The sequence below is a fragment of the Rhinoderma darwinii genome, chromosome 10 (genome assembly GCF_050947455.1).
Source record: "Rhinoderma darwinii isolate aRhiDar2 chromosome 10, aRhiDar2.hap1, whole genome shotgun sequence".
Classification (NCBI taxonomy): domain Eukaryota; kingdom Metazoa; phylum Chordata; class Amphibia; order Anura; family Rhinodermatidae; genus Rhinoderma; species Rhinoderma darwinii.
The window spans coordinates 75427434-75444227 of NC_134696.1; the positions used below are offsets into that span (position 1 = coordinate 75427434).

Below are 16794 nucleotides of genomic sequence, written 5' to 3' on the forward strand. Positions count from 1 at the left end.
GTTGTTTGGAGTGCTGTGTTCATCTGCAATTGGACTATATATATAAAGCTCACAACAAATAAAGAAAAAACACAGCACTCAAAGCAAGCTGAACATCAGGCCATGTGCATGTCACCAGTGAAAGAATGAATCAACTCCTTGGTATAGAGCAAACGGCAAAAACAGAGAACAAGTAACAGCACCAGGACTTCAAAGATGGAGAGATGTTGGTTTATTCACCACAAAGTGAACATAATGAGCAACGTTTTGGTTCACACCTGAGAAAGACAGGTTTAGGTTCATTCTGTTTTTAAAAAAAAAATGGCTCTCCACCAGAAGTACTGCAGCATGTGGCACCATGCGCAAAAACCAGAGAGGCCTCTCTAAAACACTGATTGGCCAAACCCAAAGAAAGGGAAAAAGTAAGGCACTACACAGAGATAACATGTTGCTGGTCCTTATGTTGACCACAATATACGGTACTGGCATCACCCCTGTCCCTGTCCGAGGTAGCACTACAATGACCCCCAAGTCAGATTGCATCCTAGGCTAAAATAAGTACATCGGAGGGGTTGATCTCTCTGATCAAGTACTGAAGTACAATGCCCTGCATAAAACAAAGGTGTGGTACAAAAAGCTGGCCGTGCACATGGTACAGATGGCATTGTATAACTCTTATGTGCTATACCAATGTACAGGCCAGACAGGAACAATCCTTCAGTTTCAATAGGTGGTTATCAAGGCCCTTGCATTTGGGAAACAGGAAGGGGTGGGCCCCAGTACTTCTAGAAGCGATGGTCCACGTAATGTACCTGGGCAACAATTTCCTCTCGAAATCCCCTCCACTGGTAAAAAGGGAAGGGCCCAAAAAAGGTGTACAGTATGTTAAAAAAGGCGGAGAAGAAGAGACACAACTTATCATTGTGAACCCTGCCCTGACAATCCTGGCCTGTGCATAAAGGAGTGCTTCAAAATTTATCACACATCCATGGATTTTTAAATGAATAATGTTTTTAAATGCTCACTATACCCCTAGATAAATTCCTTAAGGGGGGGAGGTTTCCCAAATGGAGTCACTTTTGGGGGGTTTCCACTTTTTTGGTCACTCAGGGGCTTTGCAAATGTGGCATGGCCTCCGCAAACCATTCCAGTTAAATTTGAACTCCACATGGTGCTCTTTGTCTTCTGAGCCCTGCCGTGTGTCCAAACAGCCGTCTATGACCACATGTGGGTTACTGTTTTACTCGGGAGAAACTGCTCTACAAATGTTGTAGTGCTTTTTCTCCTTTAGTCCTTGTGAGAATGAAAACATTTTTGCGAAACCTACGTTTTATTGGGAAAATGTAGATTTTCATTTTCACAGCCTAATTCCAATAATTTCTGCAAAAAATCTGTGGGGTCAAAATGCTCACTATACCCCTAGATATTTTCCTCAAGGGGTGTAGTTTCCGAAATGGGGTTACTTGTGGGGGGTTTCCACTGTTTTGGTCCCTCAGGGGCTTTGCAAATGCGACATGGCCGCCGCGAACCATTCCTGCTAAATTTGAGCACTAAAAGCCAAATGGCGCTCTTTCCCTTCTAAACCCTGCCGTGTGTCCAAACAGCCGTTTATGACCACATGTGGGGTATTGTTTTACTCGGGAGAAATTGCTTTACAAATTTTGTGCTGCTTTCTCTCCTTTAGTCCTTGTGGAAATGAGAAAAAAATAGCTAAACCTACATTTTCTTTGAAATTTTTTTTATTTTCACCGCCTACTTCCAATCATTTCTGCAAAAAACCTTCAGGGTCAAAATGCTCACTATAACCCTAGATAATTTTCTTGAGGTGTGTAGTTTCCCAAATGGGGTCACTTTTGGGGAATTTCCACTGTTTTGGCACCGCAAGAGCCCTTCAAACCTGACATGGTGTCTAAAATATATTCTAATAAAATGAAGGCCCCAAAATCCTCTAGGTGCTTTTTTGCTTCTGAGGCCTGTGCTTCAGTCTATTACCACACTAGGGCCACATGTGGGATATTTCCTAAAACTGCAGAACATGGGAAATAAATATTGTGTTGGATTTTTCTGGTAAAACTTTCTGTGTTAAAAATAAATTTCTGCAAAAAAAAAAATGAAATTAGTAAATTTCACCACTGCAATTCCTGTGAAACGTCCGAAGGGTTAAGAAACTTTCTAAATTCTGTTTTGAATACTTTTAAGGGTGACATTTTCAAAATGGGGACTTATTAGGGGTTTCTAATATATAAGGCCTTCAAAGCCACTTCCCAACTGAACTGGCCCCTGCAAAAATAGCCTTTTGAAATTTTCTTGAAAATGTGAGAAATTGCTGCTAAAGTTCTAAGCCTCGTAACGTCCTAGAAAAATAAAAGGATGTTCAAAAAACAATGCAAATCTAAAAAAAAACAATCTCTGAATCGCCTGGATAGGTAAAAGTATTCCAAAGTTATGACCACATAAAATGAAACATGTCAGATTTGAAAAATGAGGCTCGGTCAAGATAAAGATTATTATATATAGTTCAGTGTTTATAAACTGAGGTACTTTGAAGTGATTTTCTCATGTCTTCATGGTTTCAACTTGTCATCTATTGACAAAATATGTGTTTTTGACAAATTTCAGGCATTGTAGTTCATCTAAAAACTCCTATGTTCTTTTATAGGCATTGAGGAAAGTCTTGAGCTAACCATGTGAGTATTTTTATGTGTACATTTTAGAATCTTTACTATGTATATTAATTTATATATATATATATATATATATATATATATATATATATATATATATATATATGTATATATATATATGTATATATATATATATATATATATATATATATATATATATTGTGAGTGAAAGCCTATATTCCACTTTCAAATTAACCCCTTCCCGACATCCGCCGTGTATATATACGGCGCTGCCGGGAAGGTGTTCCCGCAAACCACAGTACAGTTACGTCGCAGTGATGGTGTGGGCTCAGAAGCAGAGCCGGCACCATCACCGCGGGGTGACAGCTGTATTATACAGCTGGCACCCTCCTGTAACTGGCAGGACCGGAGCTATTCTCCGATCCGGCTGATTAACCCCTCAGATGCTGCGCTCAATATTGCAATCGCTGGGTTGCTGTGGCAATCGGCGGAGTGTCCTCATAGGCTTGCTGTCAGTGAATAACTGGCAGCGCTAATACACTGCACTACGTATGTAGTGCAGTGTATTAGAGTAGCGATCGGGGCATCAGGCCCTCAAGTGGGACAAGTCAAAAAAGTAAAACAAAGTTAATAAAAATGTTGTAAAACAATAAAAACACACACGTTTCAAATAAAAAAAAAAGCTAAACTGACTTTTTTTCCCATATTAAGTCTTTTATTATGGGAAAAACCATAAAAATAAAAAAAAACTATACATAATTGGTATCGCCACGTCCGTAACGACCCAAACGACAAAACTCTTATGTAATTTATCCCGCACAGTGAACGCTGTAAAAAAAAAACATGAAAAACAACGCCAGAATCTTTGTTTTTAGGTCATATCTCCTTCCAAAAAATGCTATAAAAAGTGATCAAAAAGTCACATTTACTCCAAAATAGTACTAATAAAAATGACAATCCGTCCCGCAAAAAATAATCCCTGACACCGCTTTGTGCATGCAAAAATAAAAAAGTTATGGGTCTTAGAATATGGCGACACAGAAAACAAATGATTTTATAAAAAAAGTGATATTATTGTGCAAAAGCTGCAATACATAAAAAAAACGTTACTAAATTTTGTATCACCGTAATCGTATCGACCCGCATAATAAAGCTAACATGTAATTTAGGGCGCACTTTGGATTCCGAAAAAAAAACCATTAAAAAACTATTCAAGAATTGCTTGTTTTTGGTAATTTCCTTGAAATTCCAAAAAATGAAATAAAAAGTGATCAAAAATTTGTATGTGTTCTAAAATGGTACCAATAAAATCTACATCCCGTCTCGCAAAAAAACAAGCCCACACACCGCTCAATCAACTGAAAAATAAAAAAGTTATGGCACTAGTAATGCGGTGATGAAAAAACTTCTCAATGCGCAGGCCGGAGGGGAACATTCCTTCAGTTTCAGGGCCCCAGTATTTAGGAACTAGGAAAGGGAAGGGACATAGCACATCCGCTGGAAGTGAGGGTCCCCGTATTATACCAGTGCAAAACTTTCCCAGCAACATTTCCCAAACTACGAAGGAGAAAAAGTCCCCAAAAGGTGCAGAGCGTTACAAAAGGGGGATAAGAAAGAAAATCGTTTACCAGTGTGACATAACGGATTGCTTCACAGCGTAGCACACATCTATGGATAATTGTATTATTTACCCCATTATTATACCCTCTTATTATGCCCTGATGTACTCCGCACAGATTACATATACCCCCACATTATAAACTGAAATACCAGCAAAACCCCAAACAGAACTACTACCAAGCAAAATCCATGCTCAAAATGGCGGTCTTTCACTTCTTAGCCCTACAGTGTGCCCAAACAGCAATTTATGGCCACAAGTAAGGCATTACCATACCCGGGAGAACCCGCTTAACAATTTATGGGGTAAGATTCTCTAGGGGCACATCAGTGGACATATTGTGTGGTGAATGGGCATATCAGTGGAGAAATTGCAATTTTCACACGTACGTGACCGGGACTGCTGCTGGCCCCGCCCGAGCCTCCGATAGTGCGGTGCGCATGTCTGGACTTCCTGGTACGCGTCAGGAACCCGAATGTGTGCCGCAGCACTGGAGGACGGATGTGGGGCATGCCACACTTCCGGTCGCGTCGGTGGATGTGCGCCATGCACCCATGGATGCGAAAAACATAGGCTAATTGTGATGCAAACACCTGGGTTATACACTATATAGGGTGCCTGTTAGTCAGACACACTACACCCCCTTGAGGAAGCGGATACCGGGAAACTCGCCTCGGGGTGTACACACAGACCTCCAGGCCACCAGAGATCACCGTTATGGGTAAGAGTACCTGATTCACTGAATGTTAGGTTTGTATTTATTGCTCCATATAAACAAGCTACCGCTGGACGCTCCATGTCCTGCATGCTAATGAGCACCTATATAGATATAAACTATTGATATCCTATACAAATCATTACCCTTGCAGATGCCCACAATATAGGGACCAATACTTTCAAAATATGGTTCTCTTGGTGTTTTCTGTGCTTACTAAATATAGAGTTTCTCCTGTCATATACCTTTTTAATATGTTCGTTTTATGTATATTTAATAAAAGTTGTTATACAGTTTGATAAAAATTGGCTTCAGACTCTGTGTTCTTTTGTATAAATGTATCTATGGATAATTGTATTATTTACCCAATTATTATACCGTACCCTCTTATTATGCCCTGATGTACTCCGCACAGATTACATATACCCCCACATTATAAACTGAAATCCCAGCAAAACCCCAAACAGAACTACTACCAAGCAAAATCCATGCTCAAAATGGCGGTCTTTCCCTTCTTAGCCCTACAGTGTGCCCAAACAGCAATTTATGGCCACAAGTAAGGCATTACCATATCCGGGAGAAACCGCTTAACAATTTATGGGGTAAGATTCTCTAGGGGCACAACATATTGTGCGGTGAATGGGCATATCAGTGGAAAAATTGCAATTTTCACTTTGCACCATCCACTGCGTATTCATTTCTGAAAAACACCTGTGGAGTCTAAATTCTCACTACACCCCTTGATAAATGCCTTTAGGGGTGTAGTTTCTAAAACGGGGTCACTTTTGTTTAGTACATCAGTGGTTTTGCAAATGCAACATGGCGTCCGCAAACCATTCCAGCAAAATCTACGCTCCAAAAGATAAATACCGCTCCTTTTCTCCTGAATGCTCCCATATATGTAAACAGCTGATTATAACCACATATGGGGTGTTACCGTACTCGGGAGAAATTTCTTCACAAATGTTGGCATGCTTTTTCTTCTCTATTCCTTGTAAAAATGAAAAATGTTGATCTAAAACTACATCTTGTTGGAAAAAAAAAAATATTTTTCATTTTCATGGCTTAATTCTAATTAATTCAGCAAAAAACCTTTGGGATCAAAATTTTCAGTATACCCCTACATGATTCCTCAGGGGGTGCAGTGTCCCAAATGGAGTCACTTTTTGGCGCCCAGAAACCATTCGAAAATCCAAATGGTGCTCCTTCCATTCTGAGCCCTACCGTGTGTCCAAACAGATGTTTATGACCACATGTGGGGTATTATTTTACTCGGGAGAAATTGCTTTACAAATGTTGCAGTGCTTTTTCCCCTTCAGTCCTTGTGGAAATGAAAAAAAAAATACCTAAACCTACATTTTCTTTGAAAAAATGTAGATTTTCATTTTTACGGCCTACTTCCAATAAGTTCTGTAAAACACCTGTGGGGTCAAACTGCTCACTGTACCCCTAGATAATTTCCTCATGGGGTGTAGTTTCCAAAATGGGGTCACTTGTCGGGGGTTTCCACTGTTTTGTCCCCTCAGGGGCTTTGCAAATGCGCCATGGCCACCGCAAACCATTCCTGCTAAATTTGAGTTTCAAAAGCCAAATGGCGCTCTTTCCCTTCTCAGCCTCGCCGTGTGTCCAAACAACCGTTTATTACCACATGTGGGGTATTGTTTTACTTGGGAGAAATTGCTCTACAAATGTTGTGGTGCTTTTTCTACTTTAGTTCTTTTGGAAATGAAAAAAAATGTACTAAACCTACATTTTATTTGAAAAAATGTAGATTTTCAGTTTCATGGCCTAGTTCCAAACATTTTTGCAAAAAAACTGGCTCGTCAAAATGCTTGCTACACCCCTAAATAAATTCCTCGAGGGGTGTAGTTTCCCAAATGGGGTCACTTTTGGGGGGTTTCCACTGTTTTAGTTCCACAAGAACTCTTCAAAGCTGACATGGTGCCTAAAATATATTCTAATAAAAAGGAGGCCCAAAATCCACTAGGTGCTACTTTTGCTTCGGTGGCCTGTGCACTCTAGTCCAGTAGCACTCTAGAGCCACATGTGCGATATTTCCTAAAACTGCAGAACCGGGGCAATAAATATTGAGTTGCATTTCTCTGGTAAAACCTTCTGTGGTACAAAAAAATGGATTCAAAATGAATTTGTGGAAAAAAATAATGAACTTTGTAAATTTCACCTCTACTTTGCCTTAATTCCTGCGCAACGTCTAAAGGGTTAAGAAACTTTCTAAATGCTGTTTTGAATACTTTGAGGGGTGCAGTTTTTAAAATGGGGTGACTTAATGGGGGTTTCTAATATCTAAGGCCCACAAAGCCACTTCACAACTGAACTGGCCCCTGTAAAAATAGCATTTTAAAATTTTCTTGAAAATGTGATAAATTGCTGCTAAAGTTCTAAGCCTTGTAACGTCCAATAAAAATAAAAGGATGTTCAAAAAACGATGCCAAACTAAAGTAGACATATGGGGGATTTTAGTTAGCAACAATTTTGTGTGGTATAACTGCCTGTCTTACAAGCAAATACATTTAAATTGAGAAAAATGCTAATTTTTGCAATTTTTTGCTAAATTTTGGTGTTTTTCACAATTAAATACTGAATGTATCGGCAAATTTTGCCAGTAACATAAAGTCCAATGTGTCACGAGAAAACAATTTCAGAATCGCTTGGATAGGTTAAAGCATTCTGGAGTTATTACCACATAAAGTGAAACATGTCAGATGTGAAAAATGAGGCTCTGTCAGGAAGGTCAAAAGTGGCCACAGCGGAAAGGGGTTAGAAAGGTAACCATGGCAAGAACCTATAAGTTTGGTGCTGTGCAGTTTGGGAATAGGTTTCCGTTGGTCTCCATGAAGTTGCAGAAGCCTTTAAGGTAAAGTTTAGAATTTGGATCATATATGTATAATAAGTTTCATTTAATTAGAAAATAACCCACATGTTTAACATCTTTGTAAATTTTATCCACATGTTATTTTAATTTTCAGATGACACTTATTATATACTTTATAGAATTTTATTGTGAATTTTCCATAAAGATTTGGATATTATTTATATACATTATGTTTATACAGTGAGTGCCCACTATATTCAAGACACCCATCTTGAAGTGCATCAGACCTAATTTTGTCTTAAAGCGAATGTGTCACAAATTCTAATTTTTTTAACCCTTTCAAGACCGAGCTCATTTTGGCCTTCAGGACCAGCCCCATTTTTTCAAATCTGACATGTGTCACTTTATAAGGTAATAACTCTGGAATGCTTTTGCCTATCCAAGCGATTCTGAGATTGTTTTCTCGTGACATATTGTGCTTTATATTAGTGGAAAAATTTGGTCAATAAATTCATTGCTTATTTGTGAAAAACACCAAAATGTAGAGAAAATTTGCAAAAATTATGATTTTTCTAATTTTAAATGTATCTGCTTGTAAAACAGATAGTGATACCACACAAAATAGTTACTATTTCACATATTCCATATGTCTACTTTATATTTGCATTGTTTTTTGAACATTATTTTATTTTTCTAGGACATTACAAGGCTTAGTACTTTACCACCAATTTCTCACATTTTCAATAAAATTTCAAAAGGCGATTTTTACAGGGACCAGTTCAGTTCTAAAGCGGCTTTGAGGGCCTTATGTACTAGATAGACCCCATAAATCACCACATATTAAAAACTGCACCCCTCAAAGTATTCAAAACAGCATTCAGAAAGTTTTCTTAACCCTTTAGGCGTTTCACAGGAATTAAAGCAATGTAGGGGGGAAATTGACAAATTATTTTTTTTTTTTTGCTGCAATTCATTTGTAATAAATTTTTTTCTGTAACACAGAAGGTTTTACCAGAGAAACGCAACACAATATTTATTGCCCAGATTCTTCAGTTTTTAGAAATATCCCACATGTGGCCCTAGTATGATAATGGACTGAAATACCGGCAAATACCGGCAAAGGAGCACCTAGTGGATTTTGTGGCCTCCTTTTTTTAGAATATATTTTAGGCACCATGTCGGTTTTGGAAACTGCACCCCTCAAGAAATTTATCTAGGGGTATAATTAGCATCTTGACCCCACAGGTCTTCTGTTATATTTATTGGAGTTTGCCTGTGAAAGTGAAAATCTACTTTTTTTCTGAAAAAATATAAAAAAAAATTATATTTGCAAGGAATAAAGAATAAAAAGCACCCCAAAACTTGTAAAGCTACTTCTCCCGATTACAGCAATGCCCCATATGTGGTACTAAACTGCTGTTTGGACCCACGGCAGAGCTCAGAAGAGAAGGAGCGCCATTTGGATTTTGAAGCACAGATTTTGCTGGATTGGTTTTCAGTGCCATGTCGCGTTTGCAACGCCCTGGAGGGAGCAAAACGGTGGAAACTCCCCAAAAGTGACCCCATTTTGTGGACTACACCCCTCAAGGAATTTTTCTAGGGGTATAGTTAGCATTTTGACCCCACAGTTTTTTTGCTGAATTTAGTGAAATTAGGCCGTGAAAATGAAAATCTACTTTTTTCTGAAAAAACATAGAAATGTTTCATTTTTACAATGAATAAAGGAGAAAAAGCACCACAAAATTTGTAAAGCAATTTGTCCTGATTACAGCAATACGCCATATGTGGGAATAAACTGCTGTTTGGACCCACGGCAAGACTCAGAAGGGGAGGAACAATATTAGGCTTTTGGAGCTCAAATTTAGCTGGAATGGTTTTCGGGTGTCATGTCGCATTTGCAAAGCTCCTGAGGTACCAAAACAGTGGAAACCTCCCAAAAGTCCCTTTAGGGGACTGGAACGAGCGATCATTAGGTCGCTGGTACAATACACTGCAGTACTTATGTATTGCAGTATAATATCATTTTTACAGGCTCCTGTAACAGCGCGATCTGTTCCTGTCCATTAGTCCCGGGTGTCAGCTGTAATACACAGCGGAAACCTGCAGAATATGGAGCGGGCGCAGAGCATGAGCCCGCTCCATATATAACCCCCCGCACCACGACATGCTATTAAGTCGTGGTGCGCCAAGGCGTTAATGCGCAGCGGATGGTGCAAAGTGAAAATTAACATTTCCCACTGACATGCCATTTTAATCCACAATATGTTGTGCCCAGTTTGTGCCACTGAAGACAAATACCTCATACAATGTTGAGCGGGTTCTCCCGGATATAAAATATCATATATGTGGACGTAAGCTGGTGTTTGGGCACGCTGTGGGGCTCAGAAGGGAGGGAGCGCCATTTGGCTTTTGGAGCGCAGAGTTTGCTTGGTAACTGTCCTGTTTGGGGTTTTGCTGGTATTTCAGTTTATGATGTTGGGGGTATGTGTAAATTGGGCAGAGTACATCAGGACATAATAAGAGGGTATAATAATTCGGTAAATAAATAATAATCCGCAGATATGTGGCCAATGTCACACTGATAAATGGCGCCCGATCTTATCAGCTTTTGGACACTGCACAATTTCTGTCACTATATTCTGAGAGCCAGAACTTTTTTTATTTTTTCTTCACCGGAGACGTGCGACGACTTATTTGTTGCGGGACAATCTGTAGTTTTCATTGGTACCATTTTAGGGTACATGTGTTTTTTTTTTTTATCACTTTTTATTAGATTTTTTTTGCAAGCAAAGTGACAAAAAACAAATTCTGACAATGTTTTTTGTCTTTTTTATTTTTACACTTTTCACCGTGCGCTATAAATGACATTTTACTTTGTTCTGCGGGTCGATACGATTACGGCGATACCAGATGTATATAGGTTTTTTTATGTTTTGTGGCATTTGCGCAATAAAATCACTTTTCGATAAAATTATTTATTTTTGGTGTCACCATATTCTGAGAGCCATAACTTTTTTATTTTTCAGTCAAAAAAGCTGTGTAAGGGCTTGTTTTTTGTGGGACGGGTTGTAGTTTTTATTGGTACTATTTTAGGGTACATGCAACTTTTTGATTACTTTTTATTCTATATTTTTGGATGGTCGATGACCAAAAAAAAAAAATGATTCTGACATTGTTTTTTAATTATTTTTTTTGCGGTGTTCACCGTGCGGGAAAAATAATATTATAGTTTTATAGTTTGGGTCGTTGTGAACGCGGTCATACCAAATATGTGTACCTTTTTTAACATTTTCATTTTTTTCCTATAATAAAAGACTTATTATAGGAATAAAAGCATTTTTTGTTTTTGTAACTTTTAAAACTTATTTTTACACTTTTATGAAACATTTTTATTACTTTATTTTTTACTTTTTACTTGTTTTACTTGAAGACTGGCAGCACTGATCGCTGCTATAATACATTACACTACCTAGGTAGTGTAACGTATTATAAACTGTCAGTGTGACGCTGAGAGTCACACTGACAGGAAGCTTATGAGGACCAGCCTCCGGCTGGTTCTCCTAGGCTGCCGTGCATGGCAGACCCGGGGGCTGTTGTATGGCCTCTGGTTCTGCCTTATAACCGATTGCAGCACCTGCAATCGGTCCCCGGGAAAGTTTGTTGTAGCAACAAACTTTCCAGTTTGTTGTAGTAACAAACTTTCCAGGTCGTTGCTACAACAAACTTTCCCTGCGATCACATGACCGGAACCTGAACCAATTAGGTCCCGGTCATGTCTCCGGGACCAGAGGCAGGGGTTAACAGCGCGATCCGGGTGTCAGCGCTACTCTGAGACACCCGGATCGCGCTTTTAACACCCAATATGAATTCACGTTGGCGCTGCACAGAGCACAGAAAATGCCGACGTGAATTTACTGTGGCCGTTCGGGAAGTGGTTAAAGTAAGTTATATATTTTTATTATATTTTGTGCGTTTTATGCTGCATTATTTTTTTCTTCCACATTGTGGGAAATATTAAAAATGAAATAATAATTTGCCATGTTTGCCTATGTTGGCCACCAGAGGCAGCACTTCCCAGAATTACAGCATGGTGAATAAGGTAAAGCAAGCTGACTCACAGCTGCTGTAAATGTGGGAGTGAATCTCACCCCCTCCCTATTTTTGGCTACAAGCCAGGAAAAGGTGTCTTCAAATTGCTAAGTATTCTCCGGCTCCCATTTTGGGAGTGATTGTACAATGCAGCTTGTAGACGCTATAGGACACACCAAAAGGCTACGGGTATGTTCACACGCTGAGGGTATGTGCACACGATAGCAGGCATTTACGTCTGAAAAGACAGACTGTTTTCAGGAGAAAACAGCTGCCTCGTTTCAGTCGTAAATGCTCCTCCTCGCATTTTGCGAGGCTTCTCTGACAGCCGTAAATTTTGAGCTGCTCTTCATTGAGTTCAATGAAGAACGGCTCAAATTACGTCTGAAAGAAGTTTCCTGCACTTCTTTTGACAAGGCTGTATTTTTACGCATCGTCGTTTGACAGCTGTCAAACGACGACGCATAAATGACAGGTCGTCTGCACAGTACGTCGGCAAACCCATTCAAATGAATGGGCAGATGTTTGCCAACCTGTTGTAGCCCTATTTTCAGACGTAAAACGAGGCATAATACGCCTCGTTTACGTCTGAAAATAGGTCGTGTGAACCCAGCCTGACTAAAAAAACGTCTGAAAATACGGAGCTGTTTTCAAGGGAAAACGGCTCCTGATTTTCAGCCATTTTTTTAACCCCTTCCCCCTGCATGCATTCTGGGCCCTAATCACCAAGCCATTTTTTTAAGTTTTTCCATCATCACATTCGAAGAGCTATAACTTTTTTATTTTTGTGTCGACATAGCTGTATAAGGTCTTGGTTTTTTTGCGGGACAAGTTGTACTTTATAATAGCACCATTTTGGGGTACATATGATTTATTAATTAACTTTTATAAACTTTTTTTTGGGGGGATAGAAGAAAACCTGAAAATTTCGGCATTCTTTTTTTGCGTCCTAAATCTACGTCGTTTACCGTGTGGTATAAATAACACAATAACTTTATTCAACGGGTTGTTACGATTGCAAAGATACCAAATTTGTATAGATTTTGTATGTTTTACTACTTACACAGTAAAAACACTTTAAAAGTCAGGATTAACAGTAACAATTACGCCGTTAACCATGCGGGTTAAATAATGTAACAGCTTTATAGTCGGGGTCGTTATGGATGCGGTGATACCAAATATGTGTAACTTTTTTGCTTTATTGTGTTTTTTTTAATAATAAAGCATTTTTTAAGGGGAAAAAGTGGGTTTTTCATTTTTATTTTTTTTTACTTTTTTTATTAACTTTATTAAACTTTTTTTTTAGCTTTTTACTAGTCCCACTAGGGGACTTCACTATGCGATCATCCGATCGCTTTTATAATACACTGCAATACTTTTGTGTTGCAGTGTATTACTGCCTGTCTGTTTAAAACGGACAGGCATTTGCTAGGACATGCCTCTGGCATATCCTAACAGGCATTCACTACAGGCAGACCTGGGGGCCTTTATTAGGCCCCCCGGCTGCCATAGAAGACAGACACTCGGCAATCTTATTGCTGGGTGTCGGTGGAAGAGAGAGGGAGCTCCCTCCCTCTCTCCAAAACCACTCAGATGCGGTGCCCGCTATTGAGCACGCATCTGAGGGGTTAAACGGGTGAGATTGATACTAATATCGATCTCACGCGTTCGAGCAGGGATGTCCCCATCCCTTAGCTACCTCTGGCAGCTGAGAGCAGGGAGATTTCACGGCTCCCTGCTCTGTTTACTTTTTTCTGATGCAGGATGGGGTTAATGCACGGATGATGGCTGAACTACCCATCATATACATGGAAGATAGGGGTTACATATAGAGATGATGGCTGGTATATACGGATGATGGTAGTTATATATGGGGATGATGGCTGGTATATACAGGAATGATATATAACCCCCATCATCCCTGTACACAACCTCATCATCCCTGTATATACCAGCCATCATAGCTGTATATACCAGCCATCATCACTGTTTATACCCCCATCTTACCTCTATATACTAGCCAGGCTGGTATACACAGGGATGATTAGATAGGGGTTATATACAGGGATGATGTCTGGTATTGACAGGAATGATGGCTGGTATATACAGGGATGATGGGGGTTATATACAGAGATGATGGGTGTTTTATATACAGGGATGATGGCTGGTATATACAGGGATGATGGCTGGTGCATACATTAACAGGGATGATGGGGTTATATATAGGGGTGATGGGGTTATATACAAGGGTGATGCAGTGATATTTAAGGATTATGGCTGGTATATACAAGGATGATGGTAGTTATATACAGTGATCATGGCTGGACCAGCCATTATCTATGTGTATAACCCCCATCATGTCTGTATACGATGAGCCCATCATCCCTGTATATACCAGCCATCATCACTGTACCAGCCAGGCTGGTATACACAGGGATGATAGGGGGTTATATACAGGGATGATGGCTGGTATATACAGGGATGATGGGGGTTATATACAGGGGTGATGTGGTGATATAAGGGGATGATGGCTGGTATATACAGGGATGATACCTGGTATCCACATTAAGAGGGTTGATGAATGTTATATACAGGGATGATGGGGGTTATATACAGGGGTGATAGATGGTATATACAGGGATGATGACTGGTATATACAGGGATGATGGGGGTTATATATTCTTTAATTTACTTTTAGAGAGGTCTGCAACACTTTCTAATTGGAACTCCTCTGTCAGAGAAAAGATTAACCTTTAGTAAGAATGGGAAATATAGCAGCACATACAGCACTCTTGCTCATTCGGAATGATGATCACTATAATTAGAATGCGCCTTTTCAGTTGTAAACATGTATTGGGGGCGCACTGGTTTGGGGCCCACTCAGATATGTTTCGCCCCTCGTGTGCTAAACCCCTAGCTACGCCTCTGTTTACATAGCCTTTAAGTAAGGACACATCTGTAAAGTCCACAGCTAAAGTAAGTGTGATAAACCACAATACTTTTATTATAGAATATTAATACACAAATTGCAACAAACACAAATCCCGAAACATAATTTTATAGCTACGCCATAATTCTGTCAATACAGTGGTTCACACACAGCAGAAGTACTGCACATTTATATATACACAATTTTAAAGGCTATGTACTTTATTGTGATTTATTAAAAATGTTTGCCCGTTTGGCTTCTGCAATTTTCATGTATTACAATACAATGCAAGCTGCTCTATGCCATTCTGTGCTAAATCCGCCAGATCGCTCTCTGACCGTTCAGTCTGTAGCCCCTTTCTCTCCTCTCCAGAATGGTAATCTAACCTCAAATCTTAACAATCAAATACAATAAGCTCAAATATAATAAGATTTGAGGTTAGAGTAGCGTTCTGGAGAAGAGCGAGAGGGGCTGAAGACTGCTTGACAGAGCGCGTTTGATGGAATGAGCACAGAACGTGTTGAGCTGTTTGCTTCGTATTGTATTACATGCAAGTTGTAGAACCCAAAACAAGTGCTACATTTTAGTAAAAAACAATTGTAAATCTTTTTTTATTTGTAAAAGTACATGCAATGCAGTAAAAAAAAACAAAAAAAAACTGTCCATTGACATAGTAAAAAAAGTGTCCATAGTAATGTAACTAGTAAATAAATGTTGGTTGTGTTAGAAACAATCAAATACAGTAAAAGCATTCATATCTATATATACAATTACGACAATAAAAAGTAGTTAATTACCGTCTAGAAATACTCATTTATTTAGTACAAAAAGTTACAGTGTGTAAAACCAGGAGAAATCATCTGTAAATATAAGTCCCTGCGTTTTTCACTTGTACAATTCAGTACGGTAACCTTTACAGCTCCTATACTGTTTGTCATCCTGCACATTCAGAATCTCTAGAATGGCAAATCTGTCTTGTTATACAGTGATATGTCCCTGGCTCCCATACTGTTGCACAATTAGGCAGACTGGACTATTGATTCCGTAAAAAAAACGGAACCCTGTCCCAACGGTGACAAACGGAAACCTTTAGCAATGTTTCCGTCACTATTGATAACGGAAGCTTAGGTTTCACATTTGCCTTTCTGTTGAGTGGTTAACCCGACGGAAACATCCGACGGAACCCCTCAATGGTGGGGCAACAGTGATGTGAACACAGCCATAGAGATGAATCGTTTTACTTCTTTCAACTTTCAAAAACTTTTGAATTGGTATGCAACTCGGCAGACATTAAGATGCATTTGGTGAATTGGTTTAAAAAACCTGAAACTTCTATGGACTGGTGAACAAGTGAAATGATTAGATAATCTCTACTAGCTTTGCTGTGTTTTGGTCTCAGAATTTATGACAAATTTTTAGGACAACTCAAGGATTTTGTTTTGCAGGGGGTAAATTTTTTATGGAAATTCGCTTAAATTGAACATGCCATTGGAACAAAGGTTACATGTCTGCCCCTCCACTATTTTACTGTACTCTTCTATGCATATATAATATTTTTATTTTTTATTTTTGTTTTGTTCTTCTAGGAAATTTCCATTTAACCCAAAATTGGGGATTGATAATCCTGCTTTGTGTCTTGGAGAAGATCCAGGTATGTCACCTCATAAATGTCACTCAACAATAGATGGGCTGCTCTCCCTAAACCATGTTTGTACTAGGTATAATAATCAATTACACATAGCATTGGTCAGTATGTAAGAATGTTGTTATAATTTTGGTCTTCTGAACCATGCAAATACTATGTACAGTAGAATAAACTAGGGATGCACGATGCATCGAAACTTCGATACTGTTTCGATACCGTGCACCCCCAAACGGTTCAATACCGTTGTTTCATGTATTTTGATACTAAGCTGTGCGGCCACACAGCTTAGCATTGTAACACATGAATGTATGAGAGCCAGTGGCGGATTATAATTAGGGCGT

General features: G+C 39.1%; 1 protein-coding gene across 1 annotated transcript in view; it reads left to right on the forward strand.

Annotated features, from left to right (window-relative positions):
* The window catches only part of NHERF4 (NHERF family PDZ scaffold protein 4), a 302457-nt gene that overhangs the window by 92339 nt on the left and 193324 nt on the right, over positions 1-16794 (forward strand). The window contains exon 4 of the mRNA XM_075840824.1: positions 16395-16459. Coding sequence (XP_075696939.1) covers positions 16395-16459 — 65 coding nt within the window. The remainder of the gene's footprint in view (positions 1-16394; positions 16460-16794) is intronic.